General features: G+C 42.7%; 1 protein-coding gene and 1 long non-coding RNA gene across 8 annotated transcripts in view; one reads left to right on the forward strand and one right to left on the reverse strand.

Moving 5' to 3' along the window:
• Positions 1 to 9,470, reverse strand: part of LOC110400055 — a 29,362-nt gene extending 19,892 nt beyond the window's left edge. The window contains exon 1 of the long non-coding RNA XR_002439569.1: positions 253 to 9,470. This is a non-coding gene — a long non-coding RNA (uncharacterized LOC110400055). The remainder of the gene's footprint in view (positions 1 to 252) is intronic.
• The window catches only part of SH3PXD2A (SH3 and PX domains 2A), a 232,194-nt gene that overhangs the window by 193,443 nt on the left and 11,853 nt on the right, over positions 1 to 26,898 (forward strand). For 6 of the 7 annotated variants that reach the window (XM_021399630.1, XM_021399629.1, XM_021399635.1 and 3 more), the window contains 3 exons: positions 9,482 to 9,595; positions 13,137 to 13,220; positions 23,667 to 23,784. In XM_021399630.1, coding sequence (XP_021255305.1) covers positions 9,482 to 9,595; positions 13,137 to 13,220; positions 23,667 to 23,784 — 316 coding nt within the window. The remainder of the gene's footprint in view (positions 1 to 9,481; positions 9,596 to 13,136; positions 13,221 to 23,666; positions 23,785 to 26,898) is intronic. The other variant, XM_021399631.1, reaches the window with a different exon arrangement.

Raw genomic sequence — 26,898 nt, forward strand, 5'->3', positions numbered from 1 at the left:
AAAACAAGAACAGCTTTTGTCAGTCTGTGTGGGATGTAAATACTGGCTATTCTCTGATGCCTGTGAAGGCTGTTTCCTATCTACTGGGTCTGGGGGTCTGTAACTTTTTAAACTGCTAGGAAGTAATTTGTAATCTTTGGACAAGATTACCATGAGGCCCGTTTTAAAGCTTATTCATGTTTTCCTAGAGAAAGCTTGGACACAAAATGTGTTTGCTTTAAGATTAAGTCCTGTGAATGTGAAGGAAATTACATGTGAGTTTGACTATTGCACCCTGTTGGCTGACCGCAGAAAACACAACCCCACAAATGGTAATGAGTGAGAGTCTCCATTGGTTCCTGGGGCTGATGCTCCTGTGGGGTGGAAAGCCATCTGTTTGCATGCTTTCACTGTAAGCCTTGGCTCTGGGAAATCTGCTGCAGGAGCTGGCGGTGCTGGCGTAGCCTTTCTGGAGGCAGTGGGTTGCTCTTGTGCTGCCATAGCGACCACCTGGATTTGCATATTCTGCACTGTTGCCTCAGTCTTTCTCTATCCGCACCCCAACATACCCACTTGGAGCTGGGGATTCTTTGTTACTGATGGCTGCAGACAGGGAGTCCATGGTACCATTTGGCAGGTTCATTGAACCCTCACTCAGATTTATGAAGTAGGTGTAAATGTTGAAATGATGCGTTGCTGGAGAGGAGGTGACTGAACAGGCTTTGAGTAGGGCAAGGCAAGACTTATTGCTTAGCTTCCCTACTTGAGCTGGATCTTCCTAACAGTAAAAACGCTAAGTAGATAAAGGACTGAAGTCCTATTGGAAGTAGAGATGAAAGTCTCTAAGCTGTAATCAAGGACACAGCAAGGAAAGTGGCCCATGAATGACCAGAATGATAGAGAAGCTGTACTGAAAGAGTTGGGCTGCAGTTGGCATACTCACTGGTCAACTTCTGAGACCTATTGAAGTAAAATAAAAGCTGGGGGCTTATGTAAAAAGAGAGGAAGGCACTGTATGGGTACCACTTGATGCCTGTATGGACCCCAAGCACAGCTTTTGGTACCGGCTGTTAAGTCAGTGTGCTCTCTAGCAATCTTACCTTATGGTTAGTAAAATCACAAAGACTTCTTTGCTGAAGAGTACATGTAGATCTCTCACTTTACAAGAGAAAAGAAGATGGAAGGAAAGAAAGAGAAAACTGATCTGTATTGCAATCAAACTTGGAGGTCAGGCGGGAAATCCAACTTCCAAGCTAATTCAATGGAAAAAGGAAGATCTGCAATAAGTATTTTCTGGAATACCTAGGTTGGTTCTGCAGGTCGCATAACAGTATCAGGCTGGCCAGCATACCAGTGCAAGTCAGTAGCCTTCTTAAAGCCATTTGGCTATGGTGGATCTTGTTTTGCTTATTTACTGAGCAGTGCTTGGCATTCACAGGCTGACAGCTGCAGCCAGGCTGCCTGTGCAGTACTGTATGCCCACCAAAAGATAGCTTTGTTCCTTGTCATGACTGATAGTTCCTCTGAGCAAAGCACTCCTCTCTTAGTTCCTTTTGTTTCTGTATTGAACAAAGGCTGTGAGCCACAAACTGCTTGGATTATATGGATTACATGGATTGCAGGTCACGTTGCAGACAGTTTCACCATTAGGTGTTCGTGAAACTAAGCAAAGCAGGAAGAGAAAGATTTTATTAAATTTATTTTCAGAAGGCATTAGTATACTTGAAACTTGGAATTTCTTTTCCTTTTTGCAGCTTTATGGCTTTGCAGCTTCATAGCTGCCTATGCAACCTGGTGGCTTTTTCATTGCTCTGTGCTCCTTCAGCCTCAGCAGCCTGTGATGCTGGCTGATGTTTGAGCGTGTTGACTGAGTATTCTTTTTGCAGCTCGCAAAGCAAGCGGTACTTTCTTCTGCTTCTCTCTTGGAAGCCCAGTGTACCTGCTAATTTAGGGAAAGCTGGGACACAGAGCTTGGTGGGACTTTGCCTGAGATTTGCAGGCAATTTCCAAGACTTTTCCATAGCTCTTAATGTAATAGTGCATTTATTTCCTTGCTTTAAGGACGCAACTGGTGTAATTTGTACTGGATTATACAATGGCCTTGTGGATGTATGTGCCAACTTTTGAGAACGTGTTTGGCAGATTCCTTCATTCCAGCTGTGTCAGTACATGAGCTTGAGGTCTTTTTTTCCTTAAAAAAAAAAAAAAAAAACACAAAAAAAAACAGGGAGGGGGAGCCCCTAGGTATCTATTGGGCCATAGCAAATAGCTGCAGATCCAGCACATAGGGAGTTTAACACCAGAACACAAAGATAAACTGTGCATTTTACACATGTGTACATGCATAAGTTCACTATTATAATAAGAGATAAGTCTATAAGTATTTTTCCAATTGTGTACCTCTGGAAGACTTATCACCTACTAGCATATAAGATTTGAACAAATACAGTAATGTGGTATTTCCTCGTTGTCTAATACTCCAAATATCCATCGTCTCTACTAGTGATGTAACCCGTAAAGTATTAGAGCTGATTTGTATATTATCCAGTTTTTGCTTTTCCCATGAATATTTCCCATGTTCTAAACACTTCTACTTATTCCAGAAATACAAGAAAATGCAGTTCCAATCCCAACAGAAGACTAGAAAGATATGTATTTGAATACAGAGGTCAGGGTGTGAATTTCTGCATATGTGTTTGTGCATATAATGTGATGTGAAAGCAATCCCAGCAAGCTAGATGTTAAAGCCAGAATCTGAGATTCAGTTGGGGACTCTTTATTGAGCACTTATGTACACACCTAGTCAGCTCAGCTACTCTTGGTCCAGGGAAAAACTAGTGTGGCAGCAGTAACTAAGCTATTTTATTCAGATGTGGTGCACCCTCCATGCCAGGCAGCTCCACAACCAAAGGAACTGAGTATAGCAACAAAGGGGAGAGGTACTAAAGACACAGTTGAAGAGCTTCTGTCTACCAACCTTATGTGATTGGTAGTAGGGGTGGAGGAAGATGACTAACTGGAAGGATTGGGATAGCAAATCCATAACCACATGGGCTGGAAGCAACTATTTACCTTAACAGCTAGGTATTGCAAGTTAAAAACTACTCTTTCACTTGTAACACTACACAGACTTTGGGATTCATTTCTGTTTTTTCTGAATTCAGTAATAACTAAAGCAGTGAAAGGAATTTAATTCCCTATGCTGCTGCTGAGCCCTAACTATTAGCTGTTTAGCTATTACTATCAACTATTGCTGGAGAACAGCAAACCCTGGTCTCAGTTCTTGGCCCTCTGTTCCAACTTTTAGCTCCATAAGGCAAAGTGCTCTTCTGTTAATAGCCAAAAAATGATGTCAGCAGAGACCAGCCATCCAGAAGTCCCCACCTCCTGCTTCCTATTTCCTCCCTCACCTCAGGAAGCCCGCTTCTCAAACACCATTTCCATCACCAAATTAAGCCAAAACTGCTGTAGCCTTTACCTTGAAACACAACTTAGCTTTCAGTCTCTCCCAAAAAGGTGGAAGAGAGAAGTGTCTCCAGTGCATTCCATATTTGTTTTGGTTTCACAGGGCTCTTAAGTGATGCTCTTAAGCTGAAGTTGCTGTTATGTTCATGTAGGGTTTCTTGTGAAATGCTGAAGCAAGGCACTGGAATATGCAGCCTCTTTCTTCAATATTAGATGGGCTGACTCTTGACTCTCTTTGACTCTCCAAACCTGATTATTTTCTTTGACAAGAGAGGGAGGAAGCTCACATTCCTTAAAAACAAACAAACAGTGAAACAGTAGTACCAGTTTCTATGTTTGTAGTTCTCCCTTCAGCTTTAAGTGGTACGACAGAAAACCTGTTTCATGGCTCTATAGAAATTGCAGTTCTCCTGGCAGCTGGCAGGCTTTCTCCCATGCTGGACTACCAGAAGAGGAGCTGCAGGCAAGATACCTTTCTCCTTTCTCTCCTGTGAGAAATCTAGCAACTCTGCTGCCCAACTAGAGCAGTGTGAGCTTCTTGGGGTATTTCCTTAGCAAATTGCAAAACCTCTTGGGGAAAAGCAGTAACATAGACTATAGTGAGTTTTTTTGTTTGTTTGTTTATCCCAGAAGTTGTAGCTAGAGTACAACCACAGTAGTTGCAAGTGATATTAGAACCCTTGTACACTTTTGCAGACATCTAGGGTTGCAACGCTTTCCAAAACGAGGCTCCCATTTGAAAGTGGGTTTGCCCCTGGGAATGCATAGGTACCCTGCTGCTAGGAGGTAGCCCTAGGACTTGACTCAGTTGGAAGGATCATGACACACAGTTGAGCTGAAATCCTAGCATGTGGCCCAGTCTGGTTTGGGTATGGCACATAAAAGGCAGTGGATCTGTGCTGTGAATCTTCATTATGTTCCAGTGGGATGTCTGTCACAAGCACATCTTTCTTCCTTTAGCACATCCTTTGTTTGAGCCCCGCTTCCATCTTTTAAGGGAGACAAACCTTGCTTATGACTGAACAGTGGCTGCAGTGAAGTCTGCGGTGCATACAGGCTGAGAAACTCTGTGTTTGAAGATGAAAGCTGCCTTTAATATTTCACTGACTTTAATAATTCACCCAGAGATGACAGCCTCAGTCTGCTGTGCAGTGACTCGCATATGGACCTCTATACCCCAAACCACAGTAAGGGCTGTGCAAGGAAGACCTCTTGCATGTATGTCATATATAAGAGAAAGGTTCTTCTTTGTGAATTGCAAGCATGTAAAATGCTATGAAGTCAGATGCTGGCCTCATTTCATGTGATTTCAGTGCTGTCAACCAGGTACTTTTGCCAAATATGTGGGAATAAGCAACCCTGTGCGAAGAGGAGAGCCAGTGTGTACAGTGGTAATGTCTAATGCTATATGGACGCTGCTGTGAAATATTAGGAAGTGGGTGTGAGAATATGCTTGCTGCAGAAAACCCCTCATGCAAAATGCTACTTCTGATGTCTGTCGTCTTCTGCATATTCTTTAGAGGTCTGTCCAAAGCAATTATAACTGACTTCTGTATGTGTATCAAATATACATGCACTGTGTAGGAAGTAAGAGCTCCAGAGGGGAGGAAAAAGCAAGTGCCTTCATCTGCACAGCAATACTCTCATGCCCAAGCTTTTCTTTAAAGAAGTAGATAGCATCTCTGAATGGAAATAGTCAACTGTTGGCATGAAAACATCTGTGTGCCATGTTTGAAGAGGCCTGATAGCATCTAGTACTGCTTTGCAGGACAACTCAAGTTGATAGAACTGTCTTTTGAGATTTCTTGATCTAAAGCAAAAGGACTTAAATGGTAGCGGCTCTCTGAAGTGCAAAGAGCACATGTCACATGTACCAGACCGCTGCTTGAGTGGGGTTTTTCCAAGATTCTTGAGAGGTGCAGTGTTACTCAAGTGTTTGTTTAGAAGAATGTGTTGTCCACTCATGCAGGAGAGATTCCCATTCCCTTTTTACAGCATTGCTACCCATGTTTACTTTGGTTAATCTAAACATCAACAATAAAAATCTACAGAGAACTTAATGGCCGAGGGGCAAACTAGAGACCAATATTCAGAAAGATCACAGTATCTTTTTTTAAGATTTTGTGGCACCTCGTAAGCTACTCTTGTTCAAGTCCTTAATTCTCTTGCCTGTGTGGAGAAATGGACAATATGGAAGCACAGATGGGTGATGGTCAACATAAACAAAACTTTCACAAAATATGATCCTTTAACTGTTCTCTAGTGCTTTCCCATAGGGTTGGTTGGCGTTAACCCTTGCTTCCTTAATTCTACATTTTTAAAGCCTTTTGGAGAGAGGACTGGGAATATAATTAAAAGCAGGAATATGATTTTGAGAATCAATTTTTTTTGTCACTTATTCATTCTCAAATGTCACTAATCTGTTTCACAGTCATCATTATAAGTGTGAAGGGCAAGTGGAATGTTTCATCTCTCAGTAGTTGATGTAGATCCATCCCAAAATCGGTGTTACCAGAGATTAGATGGACCCTATGAGCATTGAGATACCTTGGCTATTGCAGCTAAGGATGTTGACGTATGCCAACCAAAAAGTCAATTCATGTGGGGAGAACGCTGCATGCCTACCTTAGAAATTCATATTACTGGATTAATATTAAGGCAGGATTTTGAGTAATGCAGCAAAACTTGAGCTGAGCTTGGTGCATTGGCTACAGTTCCCCATGTGCCTCCTCTGGGACTGAAACTCCCTTTGAATCCTCACTAGGGCTGAGGGCCGGGTAATGATCTCTGTCTAGACATCCATGCCACATCAGCTTTAGAACTGCATTTTGATGTCTGAGAGTTAGAGGCATCTGTAAGGGTTAACTCGAGCTACAAGTCACTGCCTAATTTTTACAGATGGTGTGAGTGCAAGAGCGAACCTCAGACTGGCTTGGCAGTGCACACAGATAACTTTACATAATTCCATGCAGATGTTGCTGTAGAATGGTTTTAATAATGAATTGTGAAGTCGAGCTAAACTCCAGCATAGAGAGAACTCAAAATAAATGCAATGTTTTGTTCTATTTCAAAAGCAAATTTTCTAACAATGTTTCTGCAGTACTGCAATGGTTCTGGAAAGATGGCAGGGGAGGAACAAGCAGTAGTTAGCTTATTTTAGTCCTAACTTCATGCAAACAAAGACCAATCTGGTTAACTTGCCTGTAGACCATGAGCTCTGTGAACCTGCTAAATAGGTGGTGCTGGTGGGGCCAAATGGCAGCTGCCTTCATATTTTTGATGGATTGATAGTGCAGAGCAAACTATGGCATTAACAGCTGGGCAGATTTGCTTTCTGCAGGTTGTGAATATCATGCACAAGCTGCATTGTGGCACTTACCTGCCCTTCAGCCACCTCCTGCTAGGAGCCTCTCAGTTCTTGCCCTATGCTGTTATTTCCTTTCAGTAAGGATATGGCTTAGGTGTGCCATCTTAATTCAGATTTCTTACCTTGTAAGGTATGAGCTACTTTTGCAGTGCCTGCTTGGCCACTCTAAAACTCCACATTTTTCTTGTGAGCATCCGTTTTGACTTTTCTTCTGGGAGTGCTGCTGGAAGTTCCTCAGGTTTCCTTCTCAATTGTTCAGGCTATTTAAGTAATATATGTTGAGTTTTTGTTTTTATTTTGTTGTTATTCTCATGAATAGGAATTGATGTTCCCATGTTATTCCTGTGGTAAAGCTTTTCTGTCAAGAAGCTTGAAGTGGGGAAAGAGAATTTCATCGTGGAGAGGTTTTATCTGAACTTGGATGCAAGCTGCTGATTTCTCAGTAGTGGCAGAGGTTTCTTGTCTATGCTTTACCCTTGCATATTGTATAAGAAGGAAATCTTTAGAAAGAAATAACTTTCGTGAGTTCAGTGGCTAACAGGAGCTTTCCCCAGTGCATCTCCGTCAGCCAAGCTGGAGGAACCGCACTGTGAAATGGCCTAGCACTGGGCTGAGTTTAGGGCTGTGAAATCCAGCCTTCCTAAGACTATTTTACCATGGTTTGAGTTTGGCCCAAGAGCACATCTTAAGTGTAGGCAAGAGCTTTTTTTTTTTTCATAATTGAATTTATTTCTGAGGAAGAGTTTACATAAACTATTCCAGTCAACTTGGTATCAAGTGAAAGCCAGCTTCTGGCATTCTGTGCTTAATTATGAGCATATACTAAACTGTTTGCTACCCATGTCAATACATTACTGGTAAAATGAGGAACAACCATGAAGACGCATTTTTATAACTGTATGGCAGATTCCAAGTGTTTGCTGCTGTGGCCTTTGTGGCAGGAGAATCCACCTCCTGCTGAGGAGGAATAACTAAATTTAAACTTTCCAACCATGAGCTTTGTGAAACAAAGTTTCCAACCCTCTGCTGGGCCAGAAAATGGAAAGCCGTGTCTGAGCTTGGAGGGTAAATAAATAGAGCTACCTAGCAGCTGTGTTGTGGCAAGTGGGGGGGGTTTGCTCCTTGAGGCATGTGTCTCCCTGCAGCAGGTTCCAGGAAGGAAAATGAGGAATTCTAACTCCTGTCTTCCAATAAAATCTTCCCTAACAAATTTTGATACAAAAGTGGGAGGAGAAGGGTTGTAGAAGGGCTGTATGGCCATCACATGAGTCTGTGCTTTGCCATAAATTAAGTTTGTGCCCTATCTATTTACAAACCAACCCAGATTGTCTCTGCCTTAGTTCATCACAGGCAAGTTCAGGTTCCTGTGGAAATTTCTTGGTTTTATGATGGCCATTAAAGTATGTGAACTGTTTTGAAGCGCTTGTGCAGAAATAACGACTTTCTCATCTCCCTTTGGGGAGGCCATGAAACTGGTGTTGAACAATAATTGAACACAAAAAATTGTGCTATTCTGACTAATCAACTTGCATTTTTAGGGAGAGATTATAGAAGGTAAAGCATTTCCACTGTTTTCTTAGCTTTTTTATTGTCCTGTACCTTAACCCTGTCCTTACCTGACAGGAGCAGAATGTAGAATCATAGAATCAGCTAGGTTGGAAAAGACCTACAAGATCATCCAGTCCAACCATCCACCTACCACCAATAACCCCACTAAACCATGTCTCTCAACGCTGTATCTAAATGTTTCTTGAACACCTCCAGGGACGGTGACTCAACCACCTCCCTGGGCAGCCCATTCCAGCGCCTGAATGTAGTCCTGTTTGGAGCTGAGAGCCACAGGTTGTTGGGTGGGCAGCTCTATATCACGCTTAATGCAAGAGTCAATAACTCAGTGCAGCCAAGGAAGAAAAGAGGCAAGGATAGTTAGGACAGGGATGCACTCAACTAAAAGTTGGATGAACAAGTTTGTAGATGAACCATCCATAGCTGTGACCTGATGGTTGTCTTAATGGAGTTTGTGATCATTTAATGTTTTTTTATAAACATTATGTGATGGAAACGTGGAGATTCAGATGGGAAGGCAAACAGCTTGTGCTTACCTCCTGAAGTCGCATTTCGGTTGTTTTCTTCTCTCTTATTTCTGTTCTGTGCAGTACTTCCTAGGGCGTTGTGTTCTGGTCATGGTTGTTGAACAACAGCCACAGTGGCAAGTATGCTAGAAGCACTTAAATCCTAATCTGAAATTTTTGTGCTTCTGTTACTTTCTAACTCCCATCTTTTGATTTTGGTGATGCACCATATCAGGATTTGTGCCATCTCCTTCATTTCCTCTTTGCTAAGGAAGTGTTTCAATTCTGTAAATGTACACATTGCAAAAACTTTGAGAGACTGAACTGAATAACTCAAATCAGAGTTGTTATGGATAAAGTTCCGATTTCTTAAAAGAAACTGTTCCTTTACGACTTATTTTTTATTTTATTTTTGAGACCTACATGTGCATTCATCTGGCACTGTGAGAGAGTCTGATAGAAATGGCCTTTTTCTAGGAGGTTGCATAATGACTCAGACTTACACTAAAGGTTCTGACTCTGTACCAGTTTCTCACTAGCATCTCACTATTCTTGCTCTTACTGTTGACTAAGCAACTTCTCTTGCTTCTTTTTGTAGGGTGGTGGTTTGTGAGCACTGCAGAAGAGCAGGGCTGGGTCCCTGCTACATACTTGGAATCCCAAAATGGAACCAGGGATGACTCCGACATCAACACATCCAAAACTGGGGAAGGTATGGAAAGCTTTTTGTTATCAAGGGGAAGCTGGTACTTGCTTTGCTTTATGCTTTTCCACCTGTAGGAAACAACTTTGAAAACTCTTATCGCCATTCGTGGCTGCTAGTCCACTGCAGTAATCTCTTCTGATGTTTTGCTTCTGTACATAAATTGTTGAAGAAGAAACTGGGGAGAAGTACATGCCTGTAATCCCATTGTGACTTGGACTGTCACTGTAACAAAAAGTTCTAAAGCAGAAATGATGCTCATTTTAATACTCTTAAACAATATAAAAACAAGTTTTGTGCAAGTCCAAGCAGTATGTTTTGGTAGAGATCTTGGACTGTGTTGGCTGTTGAAGGAGAGAACTTGCATGGCTTGCCTGCAGAAATTATACAAGTGAGAGCTGTTAATTGGAAGATGCTGCTTTTTGGAGCCACAGGTGATTAAAAGAAGTGAGGTTCAACTTCAGTGGTGGCTTCTCATTACATTTTTTTTTAATTAATCCTTGAAACTAGTTTAACTGCTGCTTACTGTGGCCTGTGAGTGTGTGGAGGTCTTATTCTGTTAAAAGTGAGATACCATTTGTCATGTATATGTATTCAGCAGCACTGTTTTTTGGCTAAAGATGCTTATTCAGGTTCCAGAAATGGAATAGTACAGCCTCACATGTTCCCCTTTTCCATTATGAAAGACTAACCACATCTTAATGGACTTTTCATGTAGCAACTGTGTACAAAGGACACTTTTATTATGATTTGCTCCATTCTAATGAATCTCTAGCTAAATTTGTAGGTGTTTTTGACATGACACTTATTCTACAATGCATGTGGAAAATCAACAGGCCTTTCTGTAGTACAGATATAAGTTTAGGGATGTGTTGGGATGACTCTGCCCATTAAGATAGAAAACAGCCAAAACATTATTTTGTGCTGGACATCGAGAGGCATCTTATTGATATGTTTGGCTTTAACTCTTTTTCCCTGCTCAAAGCTACCCGTATCCTGGGTCACACAGGGTTTAGAGACTGACTGGTAGACAGGGAACCAATCTGCTATGACACGTCTTAGCGGATGCAAAAGCAGTTAGTCAACTTTCTGTTGGTAAAGAACAAACAACTTACTGCTGCTTTCTGAAGGAGTTGAAGAATGTCTTGTCTGTTGATCTGTAGCTGCCTCCCTTTTCCTGACTCTTAAATATGGTGCATGCTTGACAGCCTTATTGCTCTAACTGCTTTCATTGTAAGATCTCTTCCTTTCATGTTGCCCTCTGGAGTGTACTCTGCACAGGGCTGTTGCTGTATGGCAGTCAGTCTTGGTAATGGAAAATCCATCAAATGTTTCTTATCTTCTTCTCAGCCCTCTTTAATCCACTACATTGCTCTCCTGAGCTATAGTCGGCAGTCACATTCCCTGCCTTACTGCAAATCCAGATACACTGAAACCTGAGACTGTTCCCATGTTCAGTTCCATCCCAGTGACAAATCTAATTGCATTACCTCCACAGCTGCTTTGATGTGCCCAGCTTTCCTTTGCTTTTCAGTAACTTTGTTCTATGTTATTAACCACAAGCTGAGGCTTCTTTTGTTCTTTTTTCCTCCTCCTGTTTTTTTCTTTACTTGAGCTATTCACCTTTGCCACATAGCGAAATGTCCTCCTAATATTTATTAGTAGAAAGGGAAGGCTTTCTTCAAGAGCCAATCTTTCCTAATCATACGATTCTATGATAAGGAAAGACCAGCTCTTGAAGGTAAGCGTGTAAAACCAAACATACTTTCACAGACCATTGGCCAACTCTCAGTAGGCAGGAGAAAGGGATTCCAATAAAACTCCAGCTCCCAAATGTGACTCCCCCACTTTGCTTTTAGGAAGCCTCCTTATGCAATCATGTTATATATGTATACTATATACTAATGTAGTATACATAATATAATGTATTATATTGTACTATAATGTAGTATACATAATATAATGCTAATATATACTAATACTATAATATAGTATTAGTGTGAATTCAGCTTTAGCTTCTTTCTCTGCTATAGTCTGTATATCTACTGACATACCCTGTGTTGCCTCTCATGTAGCACAGGTGTAACTGGCAGTCTAATGTCATGCTGATTTGTAGAAAGCTACCAGGTTAAGCCAATGCATAAGAAACACACTACTAGGAAGGAGTGAAGACAGCTGCTGCTTCAATGCCACCATGGGCTTCCAAGAGGATTACTAAGTCCCTTTGGCCAAAATCACAGTGATCTGTATACCTGAAATCCAGCTCCTCTGAAAATTTATGATGGTTCTCTGCTTTGATCTGTAAGGTATTAAAAGGAAGTACAGAGAGCCACTAATAGGGGTGGGGAGCAGGGGCATCAGCTGCTTGTTTGGGGAGGTTAATTAATATTTTTCTTACTTGAACAGCCAGTCCTTCCCCTGATCAAATCATTTTACTGTTCCTGGTTGCGTACGGAGCACAGTTCTGGAATCCCATGGTGTCTGCTCTCATGAGTCTGAAAGTATATTCCCAAAATGACTTCAGAGTCAACATAAAGGAATTAGTTTATGAACAGGTTTTGCATTAATCTGATAGCACTGAGCATGCTTCCAATGGAAAGGAAGGCCTTCCATTGGAAGCATGGAAAAAGGAAAGTGTCTGGTTTTGTGCCAGTCTGAGTGTTCTGTGTTCACATCTTCACAAACAGACAAAAGAGCTGAAGTTCAGTTCCATGTATGCAATCTGGAAAGCAAGTGGTGTCCTCTGTGCACAGCTGCTCTCACAATGTCATTTCCATAAATCTTTCATCTTTGCTTATATTTTAAGCATAAATTATTGTTTAAGTGTGGAACTAATTCACAGTTCTAGCTTGTTAGTTTCTTGAGCCTGCTCAGTAACAGGTTAGCTATCAAAATAAGTTTGTTTCCTTATGTTTTTAATCATATGTTAGAAGTCAAGGTTTGAATCATGAGTGTTATCTGTGGCAGTACTTATGAGTCGTATGTTGCAATCAAGGAGACATCAGTCTCCAGTTGAGTTCAGTTCCTGAGTGCTGTTGTTAAGTGTGCTCACGTATGAGAAGCCATATTCCTTTTTTTTTCCACATGGATTTTTTTTTTAATAACATGATCATTTGCTTAGAGAGGGAGAGTTCTAGAGCCCTGCTGGTTTTGATTGTTGCATGGAATAGACTAAATTATTCAAAGACCCTTCAGCCTTACTAGGAGATGCAACAGCAATGATATTGATTTGACCTGCCACTGCAGCCACCATGGGCAAGTTGTCCTTTGTTGTGCAGCTTGCTTTGGGGTATATGTGTGTTTTTCATATTTTTCTTGAAGCCAATAGCAACAGTGGCAATTTTTGATAGGTCTAGGCGATTTATATTGCTCAGGCTCAAGAGTCTAACTTGTTTCACTGTACTCTATCAACTAAACCAAAGTTTCTGCCTTCCACCTAACCTGTTCCTTTAACAAGACTGGTGCTGGTAAATACCATGTTTTGTTTTTATTTCTCACCCTCCCATCATTTTTTTTTTCCTTTTATGTTTCCATCTGTGTTCCAAACTAGTTTCTAAGCGACGCAAGGCTCACCTGAGGCGCCTGGACCGGCGATGGACGCTGGGCGGGATAGTCAACAGGCAGCAGAGTCGAGGTGAATGAATAGCTTCCTATGGCAGCAGCCCTAAGGGCACACCAAAAACCATGCTGCTGCCTTAGCTTTTGTGCACTGGAGTAGTCCCTGGGGTCTATGTCGTTGGTACACTGTTAGAGAGAGGCTGAAGCTCCACAGTTCTGATGTGTATGTCATACATCACAGATTGGGAGTGTCTTGGAGCCAGGGTTAGGCACCCCAAAAACTGGAGGCAAGTAATTATGTGTAATTCTGTATTGTGACTGCTTGTGCAGGATGGCAAAGTTCACATCTGTTGTGTTTTAACTTTGGGCGCATCTGTACTCAGTCTTTACTACCATAGTAAGTACAAGGGATGTGTTCAGGGCTATTAAAAGGCAAAAAAGAAGTATGCCGGAGAGATCAGAGATGACCAAAGAGATCAGAGATGCGTGTACTGGAAAAGTGCTTGGTGCAGAAAGATGAGAATCATTCCAGTTTGTCTCCTCTCTTCCTTGTGAGCAGTGCTTAGTACTGAAAGCAGACATCTAGGGAAGTTCTGGAGCTTCTGGATGTCAGTCCTAGTTGTTTGAGATACCACCACTAGCAGCATCTTTTTAGCTTTGGTCTGGTGGGAGCATGGGGGGGGGGAAAAATTGAACTTACTTCGTGTTTTGAAGTTGCATATGGAATCTGCTGAGGAACCTTCCAAACCAAGTGCTTCTCCTAGAGCATGCAATTCATCTTTCCTGGAGTAAAAGTACCCCTTTCTCTTCTGTTCCCCACTTCCTTGCAGGATCACCCAGGTATTCATTGCACTTTATAAAGGAAGGGGGAAGGGAACCCAAGACTTGTACCACTGTGTGAGTTTTACATAACCTTACTGAGAGAATGGAACCTGATATAAGCAGAAGAAAAGCTTACCAGCTCCCAGTAAAGAGAGAATGTACTTCTGAAGTTTCAAACTTAGTTTTGGTGGCAGTTCTATGCACAGACCTGTGAAGATTCCAAGCAACGAGTAACTTCATTGACATTTTACCTGTGCTTCGAAGTATCTTTGAGGAAACCAAAATAACAAGAGGGGTGTCTTTCCCTAGAGTAGCTTCACCCTGCATCAACCAATGCTAACTTCCTAAAGCAAGATCCTGCTTCTTAGTCACCAGATACGCACCGAAGGTGTCAAAAAGATAAAAACAATAAGCAGAGATGCTGGACTGTGGGGGGGAAACAGCTTATGCGCTCAAAGAGTTTGGGAGCTACTTATTTTTTTTTCGTATCAAACTCTGCCAAATGCTTCCTGACAATTTAACTAGGAGAACTTTGGGGAACCAGTTTTCTAAGCACTCTGTTTACCAGTTTAAACATATGTTTTCTTTCCTATTCATACTATATCACAAACGAAACTCTAAAAATGTTAAGGCTGCAGGATCAGTCCTGTAGCACAGTGCACTGGTTAGACTCAAGAATCTAAGCTGCATTCCCCTCTTTTCCCTCTTCCACTCATCATCTGCGCATACATCTTTTCCAGCCCTGCCCTCTGGCTGGTGTCATACTGTCTTCCCTGGCAGTCTTCCCCACCACACAGTCTCTTCTCTCGCAGCCTTTGTCTTGCTCTGTAAAAATTTCTTCCCTTTTAGGCCCAAATAGTGCTGGGTTTCAAACTGTGTTGGATAATGTGCTTTATCTCAAACTAGATCATGGCATCATCTCAAGGACTGAGCATCTTCCAAGGACAATCTGCTTGTATGAGTTCTCTCCAATGCATTTCAGCTGTAACCGGCCATGTTAGCTAAAACTAAGGTGTATAATGTCGTTTCAGATGGGAGATTACGGAGTTCTTACTGGAATAGGTTGATGGGAAGTAAAGAAAGTGATCTGAACACTTGGGGACATGTTGGAGGTAGTGTGCATCTGGTCTAGTTGCAGCCTGTACAGGCATCCATCCCTTCCAAACTGCAGCTGTAGAAGTATGAGTCTCTTTGGGTGTCCAGCCCACTGCTCTCTAACAGATCACAGTTTATGTGAGGTCAGAAGAGACTCGTTTTTCCCTTCTTTCCCTCCCATTCCAGCCCCGAAGGCTTCTAACAAGGCCAAATTTGGGTGGGTTTGCACAGAAATGACAGAATGCTTGAACTGTGCACATGCTGCTGCTAGCCTTCGAGCCCTTGTTCCAGAGTGCAGAAGAGCATGAGGCTCCTCAAACTGCTTAATGCAGGGAAAACAGCTTCCCCTCCCCTGCTTGGCCTCTTGCTTGGAAATAAATTCAATTAAACATTTTGGCTGAAATTCTTCCCACCCAGCAATATTCTGCTTGAGATAGTCCCAGCTTTTTGAGTGGTTAGCTCTGAGAGTTCACTGGAGTTCAGGGCAAGCTGAGAAGGATGCTTCCCTTCATTAGTGGTACTCAAGCATAAATAGAACCTTTTTTACCAACTAGTTCTGAGATCAAACCGCTTAAGCCCTAACAAAAAGAATTAAACATGGGTCTGAAGGCCAGGACTTTGGAGGCAACTTGAGGCTTACTTTGTCTCTTTCCAGAGACCTTTAAAGAGGCTGAGCAACCCCAAATCTCAGATATCTGGGAGTAATGTTGCTGGGTCTGCAAAGAAGAAAGATGAAAGACAAATTATTGAATATTGTAGTAGTGCTCCGTTTATAAAGCTGGAAAAAAATCTGCAAAGAGAACAGCTGTAGTCTGTTTTTACAAAGAGAAACAGATGACATTTGTTGCTAAAGTTTTCTCTTGAAAACCATCTGTGGTGTGCCCAGATCTAAGAGATTATGTTGGTTTATGTTTCTTGTGTTGTTGCAGAGCTTTTTTTTTTAAGTTGAATATTTCTAAATATGGTATATATTCTAAACTTTTGCCTGTAGTTTTGGGACTTAACTTAATACAAATGCTGATTGTGAGGAGAAGCCTGAACATTTGTAGTTTTCCTCAGACTGACCCTTGCTGGACCCACAAGCTGCCGAGTTCATGTTCTCTTGCACCAGGTGAAATGCTGTTTCTACAAATGCATTTACTTGAAACTTCCCCTAGAAGAGGGCTTGGGATTGTTTATGGGCTTATTTCACAAGAAGTCATTTGTGCTATTAGAGTTTGATTGGGGGAAAAAAGGGAGTTTACATGCAGTTTTATATGCCAGATATTTGCTGTAAGTTACTGCTTCTCTGGGTTTGTGCCCAGCACTCTCATTGGAGCTGGTACAGTGCAGGAGAGTACTTTACATTTATTCATGCCAACAGTGTAGCAACACACAGGCTGTATTTCTGCAAATTGAGCCTATTACTGAAGAGGAGCTGCTAGCACAAGAAATAAGCTATCCAATGAAAGAGTTAAAGTTCTAGCTTGGAAACTATAGGTCTTCCTAGTGCTTGCCTAACTTGTGGGGAGGGTGATGGAGCAGAGGGGAGACAGCTCAGAAGCCACCAAATTACTTTTGAGGCTTGAAGCCATCTCCTTGCCCAAGTGCATCCTTCTGCAGCCCGTTTGCTGCCTGTGGCAGCCTGACTGCCACTTCCAAGTGCCAACTCAAATTGGCATGGAGCATTAGATGTAGTTTAGTTTCTTCCTTTTGTCCTGTCCCCCCCATCCTTGTGCTCCAAGGAGAGTAGTAAATGTTTATTACCTTTTGCTGGTTGAAGAGCAAGCATGTGAAATACAGAACTGTTTAGAAGAAATGTCATTATTGTTCTTTTGTGTGTGTGTGTTGGCATGATGTTTTCTGCTATTTAAAGAAAAAAAAAAAAAAGGACAGGAAGGATTGGGAGAAAGACAAAAGCTGAAGCGCTCCTGTCTGCAGATGATAGCATTTGATAGCTGTGGCTAGTTATTTTCTCTGCAGAATATTTAGACAACGAAAGCACAGCCGGTGTTGAGTCGCCGCGTCTCTCTCTGGAGCACAGAGACTTTTTCCAGAAGCAGGTCTGACAAAGGGGGGAGGGTGAGCAGACTGCTGACTGAGGGGAAAGTATTTTGAAAGAAAATTCTTCTGTGGTTTGGAAGATGTAGGGTTGGGGCTGTTGCATTTTGCTGAGAAATCGTTAATTGGCTAATTTCTAGCCCAGCTACCCTCCATCCTCCCCCTAACGTTTCCAACCAGACTGGGGTCACAGAAAGTTGGGGGCATGTCCAAGCACCAGATGAGCAAAGGAAATTGCTCCCTTATTTGACTCCTGAAGCACTGCAGATAGCTTGCACGCTTGTTTATGGAGAGAGAAGAGAGCGAACTTCTAAAATCTAGGTGAAGGAAGGGTGTGCAATGCAGGGCGTTCAGAACTTGGAAGCAGAAATGTCTGAGTGCTGGCCATTTGCCTGGGAGAGTTGAGACTGATTATGCAGGGCTGGAAATGTGCGTGGTATTTTCACTGCCATAAATGCAAGGTTCCAGTCCCAAATATTTTATAGCCTAAACAAAGAGAAGGAGAGCTCATGCATCAAAGGAGCCTGGGCAAGTGGCAATTTGGCATGCATCTTATTACGACCAAAAGGTTTTTCACAGTGGAAAGTGATACTTATTTGGTATTTTTAAAAGCTTTTAGAGAAGGACTAAAACTAAGCTTGTTTGGCAAGGCAGGAAGCTGGGGTAGGTGAAGCTTATTTTAGTAAGGATTTGAGAGTTTTCAGGTTACTTGATACCACAGAGGAGGGAGCCTACTCAGGTTGATGAAGCATCATGGGAAAGGCATGGAGCTGAGTGGGGAAAGATGAAAGGATTTGTAGGAGTGGGAAATGCAAGGGGAGCAAAACACTTGTGTGAAGTAGGATATTAAAGCAAGATGGTAGCCCTAAGGCTTAAAAACTGAAGGTGGGGCAATTCAATTGGGTGCCACACCTGATAGAAAAGTAGTAGGAGAACCAGAGTGATTCTGGGCAACAGCAGTGTGCTGGGAAGGGAGCAAAAGAGAGGATGTCGCTGTGCAAAAGAGTTGGAAGCGCCTGAGGTCTAGCTGAGGGGAGCAGCAGTGATAGAGGATTTTGAAGATGTTGGGGAAAGGAGCTGTTACCTTGGTGATAGACTAGAAGGAATCTGAAATAACCAGTGCCAGGGGAATTGGGAAGATTGAATAAGGAAGATTTGGAAACTGCTACTGAAGTTCTGTGTTACAACTCCAGCAGTAAAACCATAGGTCTGCTTTCCTTGACCTGAGAGTAAGTATAAATCCAGACAGCCAGAGGAGGGACAAAGTTCCTTTCTCAAGACACCTCATAACTCAAGTGTGTGTGTGAGCACACGTGTAAAATCTGAAATCTGGGTTTGACAGATGGGATTGGAGGGAACCTCTTAGGCTGTCAAGTTTAGTGCCTTGCTCTGTCTGAAAATTAGTTTCTTCAGGAACTGATGTAGTTTCATCTTAGCTGTTTTGAGGTTTTTCCTCTGTCTTAGTGGGGCACCTGGTATAGAAAATGCCATATCTAGTGTCTAAAATTTCTTTGAGATTCCATTTTCTCTTGTAGACAAAAATACAGCAGATGAAACAAAAGCGAATATGTTTAGGTGTTTGCTGATTAAAGGGAGGGTGATGGAATGAACATGTTTGCTGACTCTTTAACGACAAGCTCTAGTTCTAGACCAAAAAATACTGTGAAGCATTATTGTCTTGGTCTGCCGTTATACAAGAATAAATGTTGTTGGCATGAAGTCCTCCCAGATCATAATGAGTTAAATATGGCATCACTAGCTTTTTCCAGCTAGTGTGTTACATCATAGCCAATAAAACAGACTGGATGAGATGGAAGAAGTATTTCAGTCCCTACTACATTACGGCTGCAAAAATGACCTTTTGCTGTTTGATGAATGTTACCAAGGTGCCTACAGGTACTCTTGCTCAGATGTAAATTGTGATTTAAAAGCAATATTATAAGTACTTTTCATGCAAAAAGTTGTGCTTTATTAAACTGCATCTGAAAAAAGATGGAAGAAGATGCGTAGGCACTGTTAAATTGTCCTGGCCTGGCTTTGGATTGCTTGATGTGAGTTACTTTCACGTTGCTTCCAGCAGTCTCAAACAGGACTCTGATCTCAGAGCTAGGAGAAGCTGCATCATCACTAGACTGTAATTTGTATATAGGAAAGGCCTCAGCTCTCAGCTTCTCTAAATGTTGCTTCCAAGTCTCTACTGTCTTTCCTGAGGAGACTTGAGGAAAAAACAGTAAAATAGAAGCGTGCCTTTGGGGAGAAGAAAAGGAAGGAGGAGAAAGGCTGATGGGGAAGTGGGGTTTTGTAGTAACAAGTGGACTCAGTGGTGGGCTGCCAGAAGCTCTGGGAATGCTGCAAGTGGGTGGTGTGGGTCTGGTACTGCAAACAGGGCAGAAATTCTTGTTGTGCATGTTTTAAACGTGTCAGTGTCCAGGAGGAAAGAATGGCACATACTAATCCTTCCCTTCTAAGCTAAGTGGGTTGCAGTTGGATAATGCATGATGTGACAGGCTTGTATTGTAACTCTCTGCCAAACAGGTGTTGCTTCTTCATACATGCCTTGCTCAGATCTACAAGTGAAGCTGAATTTCCAGTAGAGGAGTTATCTCCTTTAGTTCAGCTGGGGAAGATATCTTTGACCTGCAAACTAGAAATGTAGAAATATAAGCAAAATTACCTGATTGAGCTATTAACAGGTCTCTGAATGTCACATACTAAGAACAGAGGTGTCTTTGTGCCATTTTTAGCTGATCCTGGTGGGGAATCAGGCTCTCTATTTCCAGAATGCAGCCCTGTAGCTGGTGTATGTGTTTCATATCACGTAATAAAGCTTATTCTGCCCACTTGACCTCAGTGGTGAAGTTGATGTAATGGAAGCTGCAACTGGGGAATACAAATTATATTCTTGCTGGTATTTTTTTTCTTGCTGGTAATTGTTAAGTCCAAACTTGAAGAATCAGGATTAAACACTTGTGAATTCTTTGTAGATCTGGGCACATAACATGGTTGGTCTGGGTTGGTTCACTGACGTGTGTTCTATACTGTTGCCTGTCACAGTATCTGAACAAATGCAGCATATTTCAGAATTGTCAGCGTAATTCAATGCAGTGTCTTACCACGGGCGGCTGCTCTGCTGATTCTCGCATGAAGCCGTTCATCTGTGTTAAGTCTTCCCAGTAACTTTACATATCAATCATAAAGTGTCAAATATCTTCTCTTAAAGACTTGTGAATTGTAATCTGATATGTTGAATGCTACATCAATCCTCTTAAGTGACACATCTATTGAAAGCTCCACTGCTCCCTCCAGCAAATGTTGGTTTATGCGTAACATCCTCTGGCTGGAGACAGTCTCTGAGAAGCAAACCGGAATTACACTTGGGTTGCAAGGGGACCCGTGTCTTCAGAATACTGTTTAAGTTACAAACCTCATGTGTGTTTGTGGTATCCTCTGCACCACTGACAGAAACCAAATGTGTGTAATCTTGGAAACGACCGTAATTTTTGCTTTGAAAGCACTTTGCAAGGGGAAATTTTAACGGTCCCTTCCTGGTTTTGATCTGTAAGCTTAAAAATAGAACTGCTGTAGACAAGCTTTGTAGGACCCTCTTTTTCTGAGTGGATTTTTACCCAGCTATGATTGTCTTGTTTCATGGGAGAACTTCTCCCTCAGCCTTCCACTTCCATTCAGTCTCTTTTTTTTTTTAATTTCCCCTTCCCTCCCCGCAGAGAGGAATCTCCTGAAGCCTCTCCTCTCAAAGAGGAGTTAAAAGACTGAACATCTGAAAATGAAGTTGCTCCTGGACAGAGTAAGACAGACAGTGGCAGCTCAGAAAGACCACCAGTCTCACCTGTGCATCCTAGTGTTAGGACCCCTGGATGGGATTACACCCTCCCTAGCAATTCCTTGTTTGTTTCAAGAGTTGGCCAGTGTCTCTGGTCATTTGGAGCCGCTGACAGGCAGTACTGAGTATGGTGCAAGGCAGCAAAGTGACAGCAGTAGGCCAAGCAGTAATGACAGTACTGGGGGCAGAGTGCTGTTCAGGAGCAGTCTCTCCTCATTAAACCTAAGCAATAGTGGGAAGGTCAGGAAAGGTGCCAACAGAGGATGTGGCTTCTCCTTGGTATGGAAATAAATAGGAGGCATTACTTTTGGAGCAACCTGCATAAAATTGAAACAGTATTTTGAGTAGGGTGGGAAGAGAGCTAATGTTTGGAAGATGATTGCATCCTAGTTTGCAAAGGACCCTTTCCCCAAACTTTGATTTCACCTGCATTTTCAGACCTAGACATGGCTGTTCCTTGGCCACAAGAGACTGTGCTGGAGCGGGAGTTTGGATGGCTCTGTTGCAAATGCAGGTGTGAATGCCTGAGTCATGACTTTCCCCATCCTCTGCTGAAGGAGGGAGGTCACATCCCTGGAGACAGTGGGACTGTTCTGCCTGGCAAGAGGAGCTGCAACTAGCTGAGTAGCTGGCTTTAGCTGCAGAGGGTGCACGTGAGGAAGAAAATAAGGGAAACAGAGAGACTCCTGCTGTAGCTGTAGTGGAAAGGGGGAAGTCCAACAGCCTCAGTTATAGAGCAGCTTTGGTGTTGGGGAGACCAAGCAGAGCCGCCTTCTAATGGTTGAGCAAGCACGTGGCTTCGCTCTTTGTAGCTGTCCTAGAAATGTCCCTGGAAGTGTCTGGTGCAGTGTTTCCCTGGACTGTGTTGCAACTCTGTACCTGAATTTCCTCTTGGCCCTCTCCTCTGTCCAGGGATTTTCCAGAGTTCAGTTTAGTGCTTGGGGCTTTGCGGGTGATGAAACTGGACACACAACTCCACCAGCAGCAATCACTTAATCTATTTAAAGAACAAGTCTGCCTTTACTGTGCAGGGCAGGAAGACAGCAAGGAAAACTCTCCTGAGACTTTGAAGCCAGGTTTCATTAGCTGCTTCAGCACTCATTGTACCCCATCTTGTAGCAGAGTATGTCTGTAGGGAAGGTGCCATATCTTGATGGTATTGATCACAAACTGGAATTCCTTAGCAGTAATAAAGTAATTGCATTAATGGAGAGTAGGAGAGAATATTTTCCTTTTGGAGGCAAAGGTTTTGACAGGTTTCAATCTGTCAAAATTAGGATCCAATACATCCCATTGAAAGGAGTTGATTTCAGATGTCATTTTGCTGAGTTTTCTGCCATCAGACGGCCTGCCAACTTTTTTCCCCATTTCTCAGGTATTTCTTACTCTGTCTCAGTAAGAATTTTTCGTTCAGTTTTCCATACTTCACCCAGCAACAAAATGCAGTTGAGCCACAAAACCCAGCAGATGGTTGGGTCTGCTTCTCTCTCTCTCTAAAAGTGCTTGCCTCAACCTTCTCATAGCTCCTTTGTTCTGCAGTGATCAGGAGCTCTGGATTCACTTAATGCCCTGCCTGTGCACAGACAACCCCCTGTTTATTCCTAGCCATGCCTTGTTGTGATTGTCAGCAGAGAATGCTGGGAATGCTGTTGGGGTGTACTTCAGTGATGGCCTTCCCTGCTCTGATCTAGCCACAGAAACCCACGCTGTTAAATGCAGTGTAGCTTAGGTTCAAGGTAGAAGTTTGGTAACTGTTTTCTATGCTAGCTGTAGTTTTTCAAGCTAACAGAGGAGAAGATTGACGTAGAGCATGATGGGGATGCTGCAGGAGATGATTCCCTGTGGGTAGGTGAAGATGCTGAGATGGTGGCTGTTTGCTCTGCCCTATGGCCTGGGCTCAGCACATCTGCTTACCTCTGACCAGCCTAGAAAGCTGATAGCTGCTGGAGGTGAGTAGGGTGTTTGGGTCAAAGACCAAGCTTGAAATCTAGGCTGTGCTTTTGAAGTATGTCTTGGCTTTCTTCTCCTTTACCACTGCCCCTTGTGTACTTCTCTGGAGTGAGGTCTAGCAAAAGTGTGTTTGCAAACGCTTCACAACCCATGACCGCAAGATGCTTTATGGTCTCCTATTAAACACAAAGCCCTTCTATTCATAGGTCGCTTCTTCAAATGCTGGTTTGAGCTCATTCTTGCCACTTCATGCTGCTCTAGAGGTGCAGGGAGAGCAGCATGATGGGCCAGCCCCTCTGTGCTGGGGAGCATCAGTCCCTCTGGGGACCTGGGGCTCAGGTTTCAGTAACACAGCGCTTCGTGCAGCCATGTATGTGTTCAAAAGAGCCAACTGGCTGGAGCTCCCGCAGTGACGCTCGGCTGATTTGGCAGCTGGGTTGATTCTGTCAAGTTACAGTATGGGAGTGAAGTCCAGCTACAAATCCTCTCTCTTACCCGCTTGAGGAACATGGGGAGGGGAGGGGGAAGCTCTCAGGGGACTTTGTGTCATTACTGGCATGGAAATGCTTTGTGATTATCAGCAGCAGGGTAGTGGCAAGGGGCTGATTATCTATCATGTCGTCAGCATAAATAATCAGTGGGCCCCTGAGCTGGGCTCCGCCTTTTGCAATGGCTCCACGTAATCACTGCATAACAGTTTAAAAGCAAGCAGAACAGAAAAACAGCTGGACTAATTCTGACCCTAACTGATGTTGCCTTTTCTCCCTTCACTAGAAGAGAAATATGTCACTATCCAGCCGTACGCCAGCCAGGGGAAGGATGAGATTGGGTTCGAAAAAGGGGTCACCGTGGAGGTCATCCAAAAGAACCTGGAAGGATGGTGGTACATCAGGTAAAGAAGCTGCACAGCCACGTTTTTGCAGGGCCTGTGGCAATGAACTTTTCTGATTGTTCACTTAATGTTAGCGCTTAACTAATTCTGTAGCTGGGCAAGGAAACCCAGATTATCCATACGGCATCTTGAAGAAACGTAAAGAAAAGGCAAAGACAGTGTGATGTTGATTAAAGTAATACTACAGTGTATGCAAAAGCTGTAGACTGTTCCAGTGGGGAAATTCCTTAACCTGTGGAAATTTTTTTTTTTCCTTCAAGTTAAAAGCCCGTATGTGAGTTGATATGACAGTCCTGAAAAGGATTTCTGTTGTATGTAATTTTAATCTGTTCCCAGAGTAAGTTCTTCTGCAGCAGGTTTAAATCATTTATGAGCTGAGAGGCTAATTGTGGTCTCTTGAGCAGTTTGGGGTAGATTGTGCTGTTTTCAGGGACAAAAGATGAGTTTTCTGGCTATTGCTGTTCATAAAACTTATTGACACTTCAGCTAATTCATCTGACTTCTGCTTATCCAGACTGGGAGTCAGGAATGTGAAGGGACTGTGTTCCAAGGGTAGATGAAGTTATCATCATGTGTCTAACTTCATGTATTTGAAATAACAGTCATAGTGGCTTGTGACTTAAGCACTTTAAAAGGAGATTTTTATGGAAAAATGTATGTTAAGTGTGTCTAAGATAGGAATACAAGGTGTCAGTACTTGAAAAGTTTTCTCCATCTAGGCTTACGCAGCACATAGGATTCAGGTGTATGGATCTGGCACTATTGTGACATCTCATATGTCCTTTTAAACAAGAAGTGATGCTACAGGTAGCTTAAAATGCAGGTTTATCTCTCAGGCAGTGCAAGACATCTCATGAAGTCATCTTTCTGTTCAGCGTGTAATTGTAATGATTTTTTCCTTTCCCTCCTCAAGCTGTAACTTACTTTTGAGTTCTTCTTGAGTCATTAGTAATGAATGAGGGCTATGAAATTGCTGACCAAAGCAATGTTGTTGTTTTTCTTGATGTCCTGTAGTTAGAAAATGGATTTTTGTCTTCCATCTGATGCTCCCACAGAGGGAAGAGGCTAATAAAGATAGCAGTGGAGTCAGGGAGGTACTCTAGATAGGAGGCACTCAAAATGCCTGGGTTTGGTCAGGTCACATTTTTTTCTCCTTTAATCATTCACAGGACTGGAATCCAAAGTTGAAGATAGCGGAGCCAACAGCATGCAGGTTTTGTGAGGGAAGAAGCAATGCAAAACATCTCCAGTTTATTTCAGTGTTCTTTGAAATGCAGCTGTATTACTACTGTAGGTTCCCTTTTGCCATGCCAACAGCTCTACAATAAATAGAAGTCCCTTTTTTTCTTTCCCTTGCACTCTCCTTTCAACTAGCCAAACGTTTTTCTAGGAACTAAAGCACAAGTGTGTGCTTGTCAGGCTCTATAGCTGAAGTGCATGCTGGCATACAGTGGCACTTGCTGAAGTGGCTCCTTCACGTTCATCTGCTTGAAGGCCAATGGGTTCCCCACCCTCTCAATGATAGGCTGGGAATGCAGCGTGCCCTTGGCTTTTCTTTTTAAAGAGACATTTTGGGTTGAGCAGCCTCTGTTTTGCTGAAAGGTGGATTAGCTCCTCCCCGTATGAGTGTGTTGGGTGTTTTAGTGTCAGTAGTCCTCTGCCGTCTGGCTCAAGGTTTAGTCGGCTCTTAAAAACTTATTTTTCCACCAGCAACACTTTGAGAAATGTTGATGCAGTGATCTGTCCCTGGCAAGCTGCTCCTTTGTAGCCCAAACTGTCTTGAACTTCTGCTATTTATTAGGCTTAAGCCCCCATGATACTGTTCAGGACCACTCAGAAAAAAGGTTCCTCACCCTCAGCAATTCTGAGTTCTGAGCACTGAGTGCTTTATAGGCAGCAACTCCCTCTCCTGCAGTGAGTGTGCAGGGAAGCAGGAAGAAGCTGCAGCTGAATCCTGCTGCCTTGTTGTCTGCTGAGCTGGATAGCAGAGCCTGAACACACACATTAATGTCCAGAAATACGAACAAATCCAGCAGCTTGCAAATGGAATCCACCTTAAAGACATTAGCGTGGTCCACCTTAAATATGTAATTTCCCCAAATTCCTTGCCATGTGCTGATCCTCATTTCCTGTCCTTCTTTTTCTTTTTTCTTTTTTTTTTCCTTCTTTTTTTTTTTCCTCCCCCAGTTTGCTTCCCTCTGGAGTAATTCCAGTGCTCTGGAGCTGGAAAGCAGATGTGACTCTCAGACTCACACAGGCATTTCTGCCTTTTTTTTTTTTAAAACATTCCTATGGTTTGAATCCATTTTTTCCTTCATGTAATATAAACAGAGAGAGTTTGGAATCATGGGGAACCAAATCACTGCACCTCATTCTATAACCCTCCCATTTCTTTGCTGCAGAAGCTAGAGATAGTATTGGTGTTTTCCTTCATTTTTTACATTATGACTTTAAAAAAAATTATTTAAAATACAGAGAAGTGAAACAAATACTCTGATGTGGGTCCTTCATACTGCTCCACTGAGTTCGGTGGATCTGTGCACTTCCCAGTGATGTTAGCATCCATTATTTAAGTCTTGCTTTCCATCATTGCCCTCACCTGGAGGTAATCTCATGGTGCCTGCTAGCATTGAAGTGACAACACACTAAGCAAAGGATTTGCTATCATCCTGCTGCTTTGTTCTGAGCCTGAGCCCAAGTGAATGAGGTGCACTTGGGGTGGTAAGTAGCTGCCTGGAGCTGGGAGGGACCTAGGCTGGGGTTTGAGGTATTTCCAGTGTGCTGTGATTATAAACGAAGGAAGGATGTTTGTGATTCAGCTCTTGGACATGAAGTGAAGGTCGTTACTGGTTCATGACTTCTCTGAAGCTGGTTAGCCTTTGCCTTAGTTCTTGATCTCTCTATTTTATAGGTGAGAGTAGTCTTTGAGGTGATATTTGCAAAGGGGTTTGAGATTACCAGGTTCAAGGACTAAGGTGTAAGCCTCTTTGACTTCTTATATAAGCATTGTTTTATTTGTGGAGTTGCAGAAATAAGCTGGCAGTTGCTGGCAGCTACTGCTCAGCATTAACTTCAGATTGAATTTACTGACTCATAGGAAGGAGTAGCTAGCAA

This window comes from Numida meleagris, chromosome 5 (assembly GCF_002078875.1).
Source record: "Numida meleagris isolate 19003 breed g44 Domestic line chromosome 5, NumMel1.0, whole genome shotgun sequence".
NCBI classification, from domain to species: Eukaryota; Metazoa; Chordata; class Aves; order Galliformes; family Numididae; genus Numida; species Numida meleagris.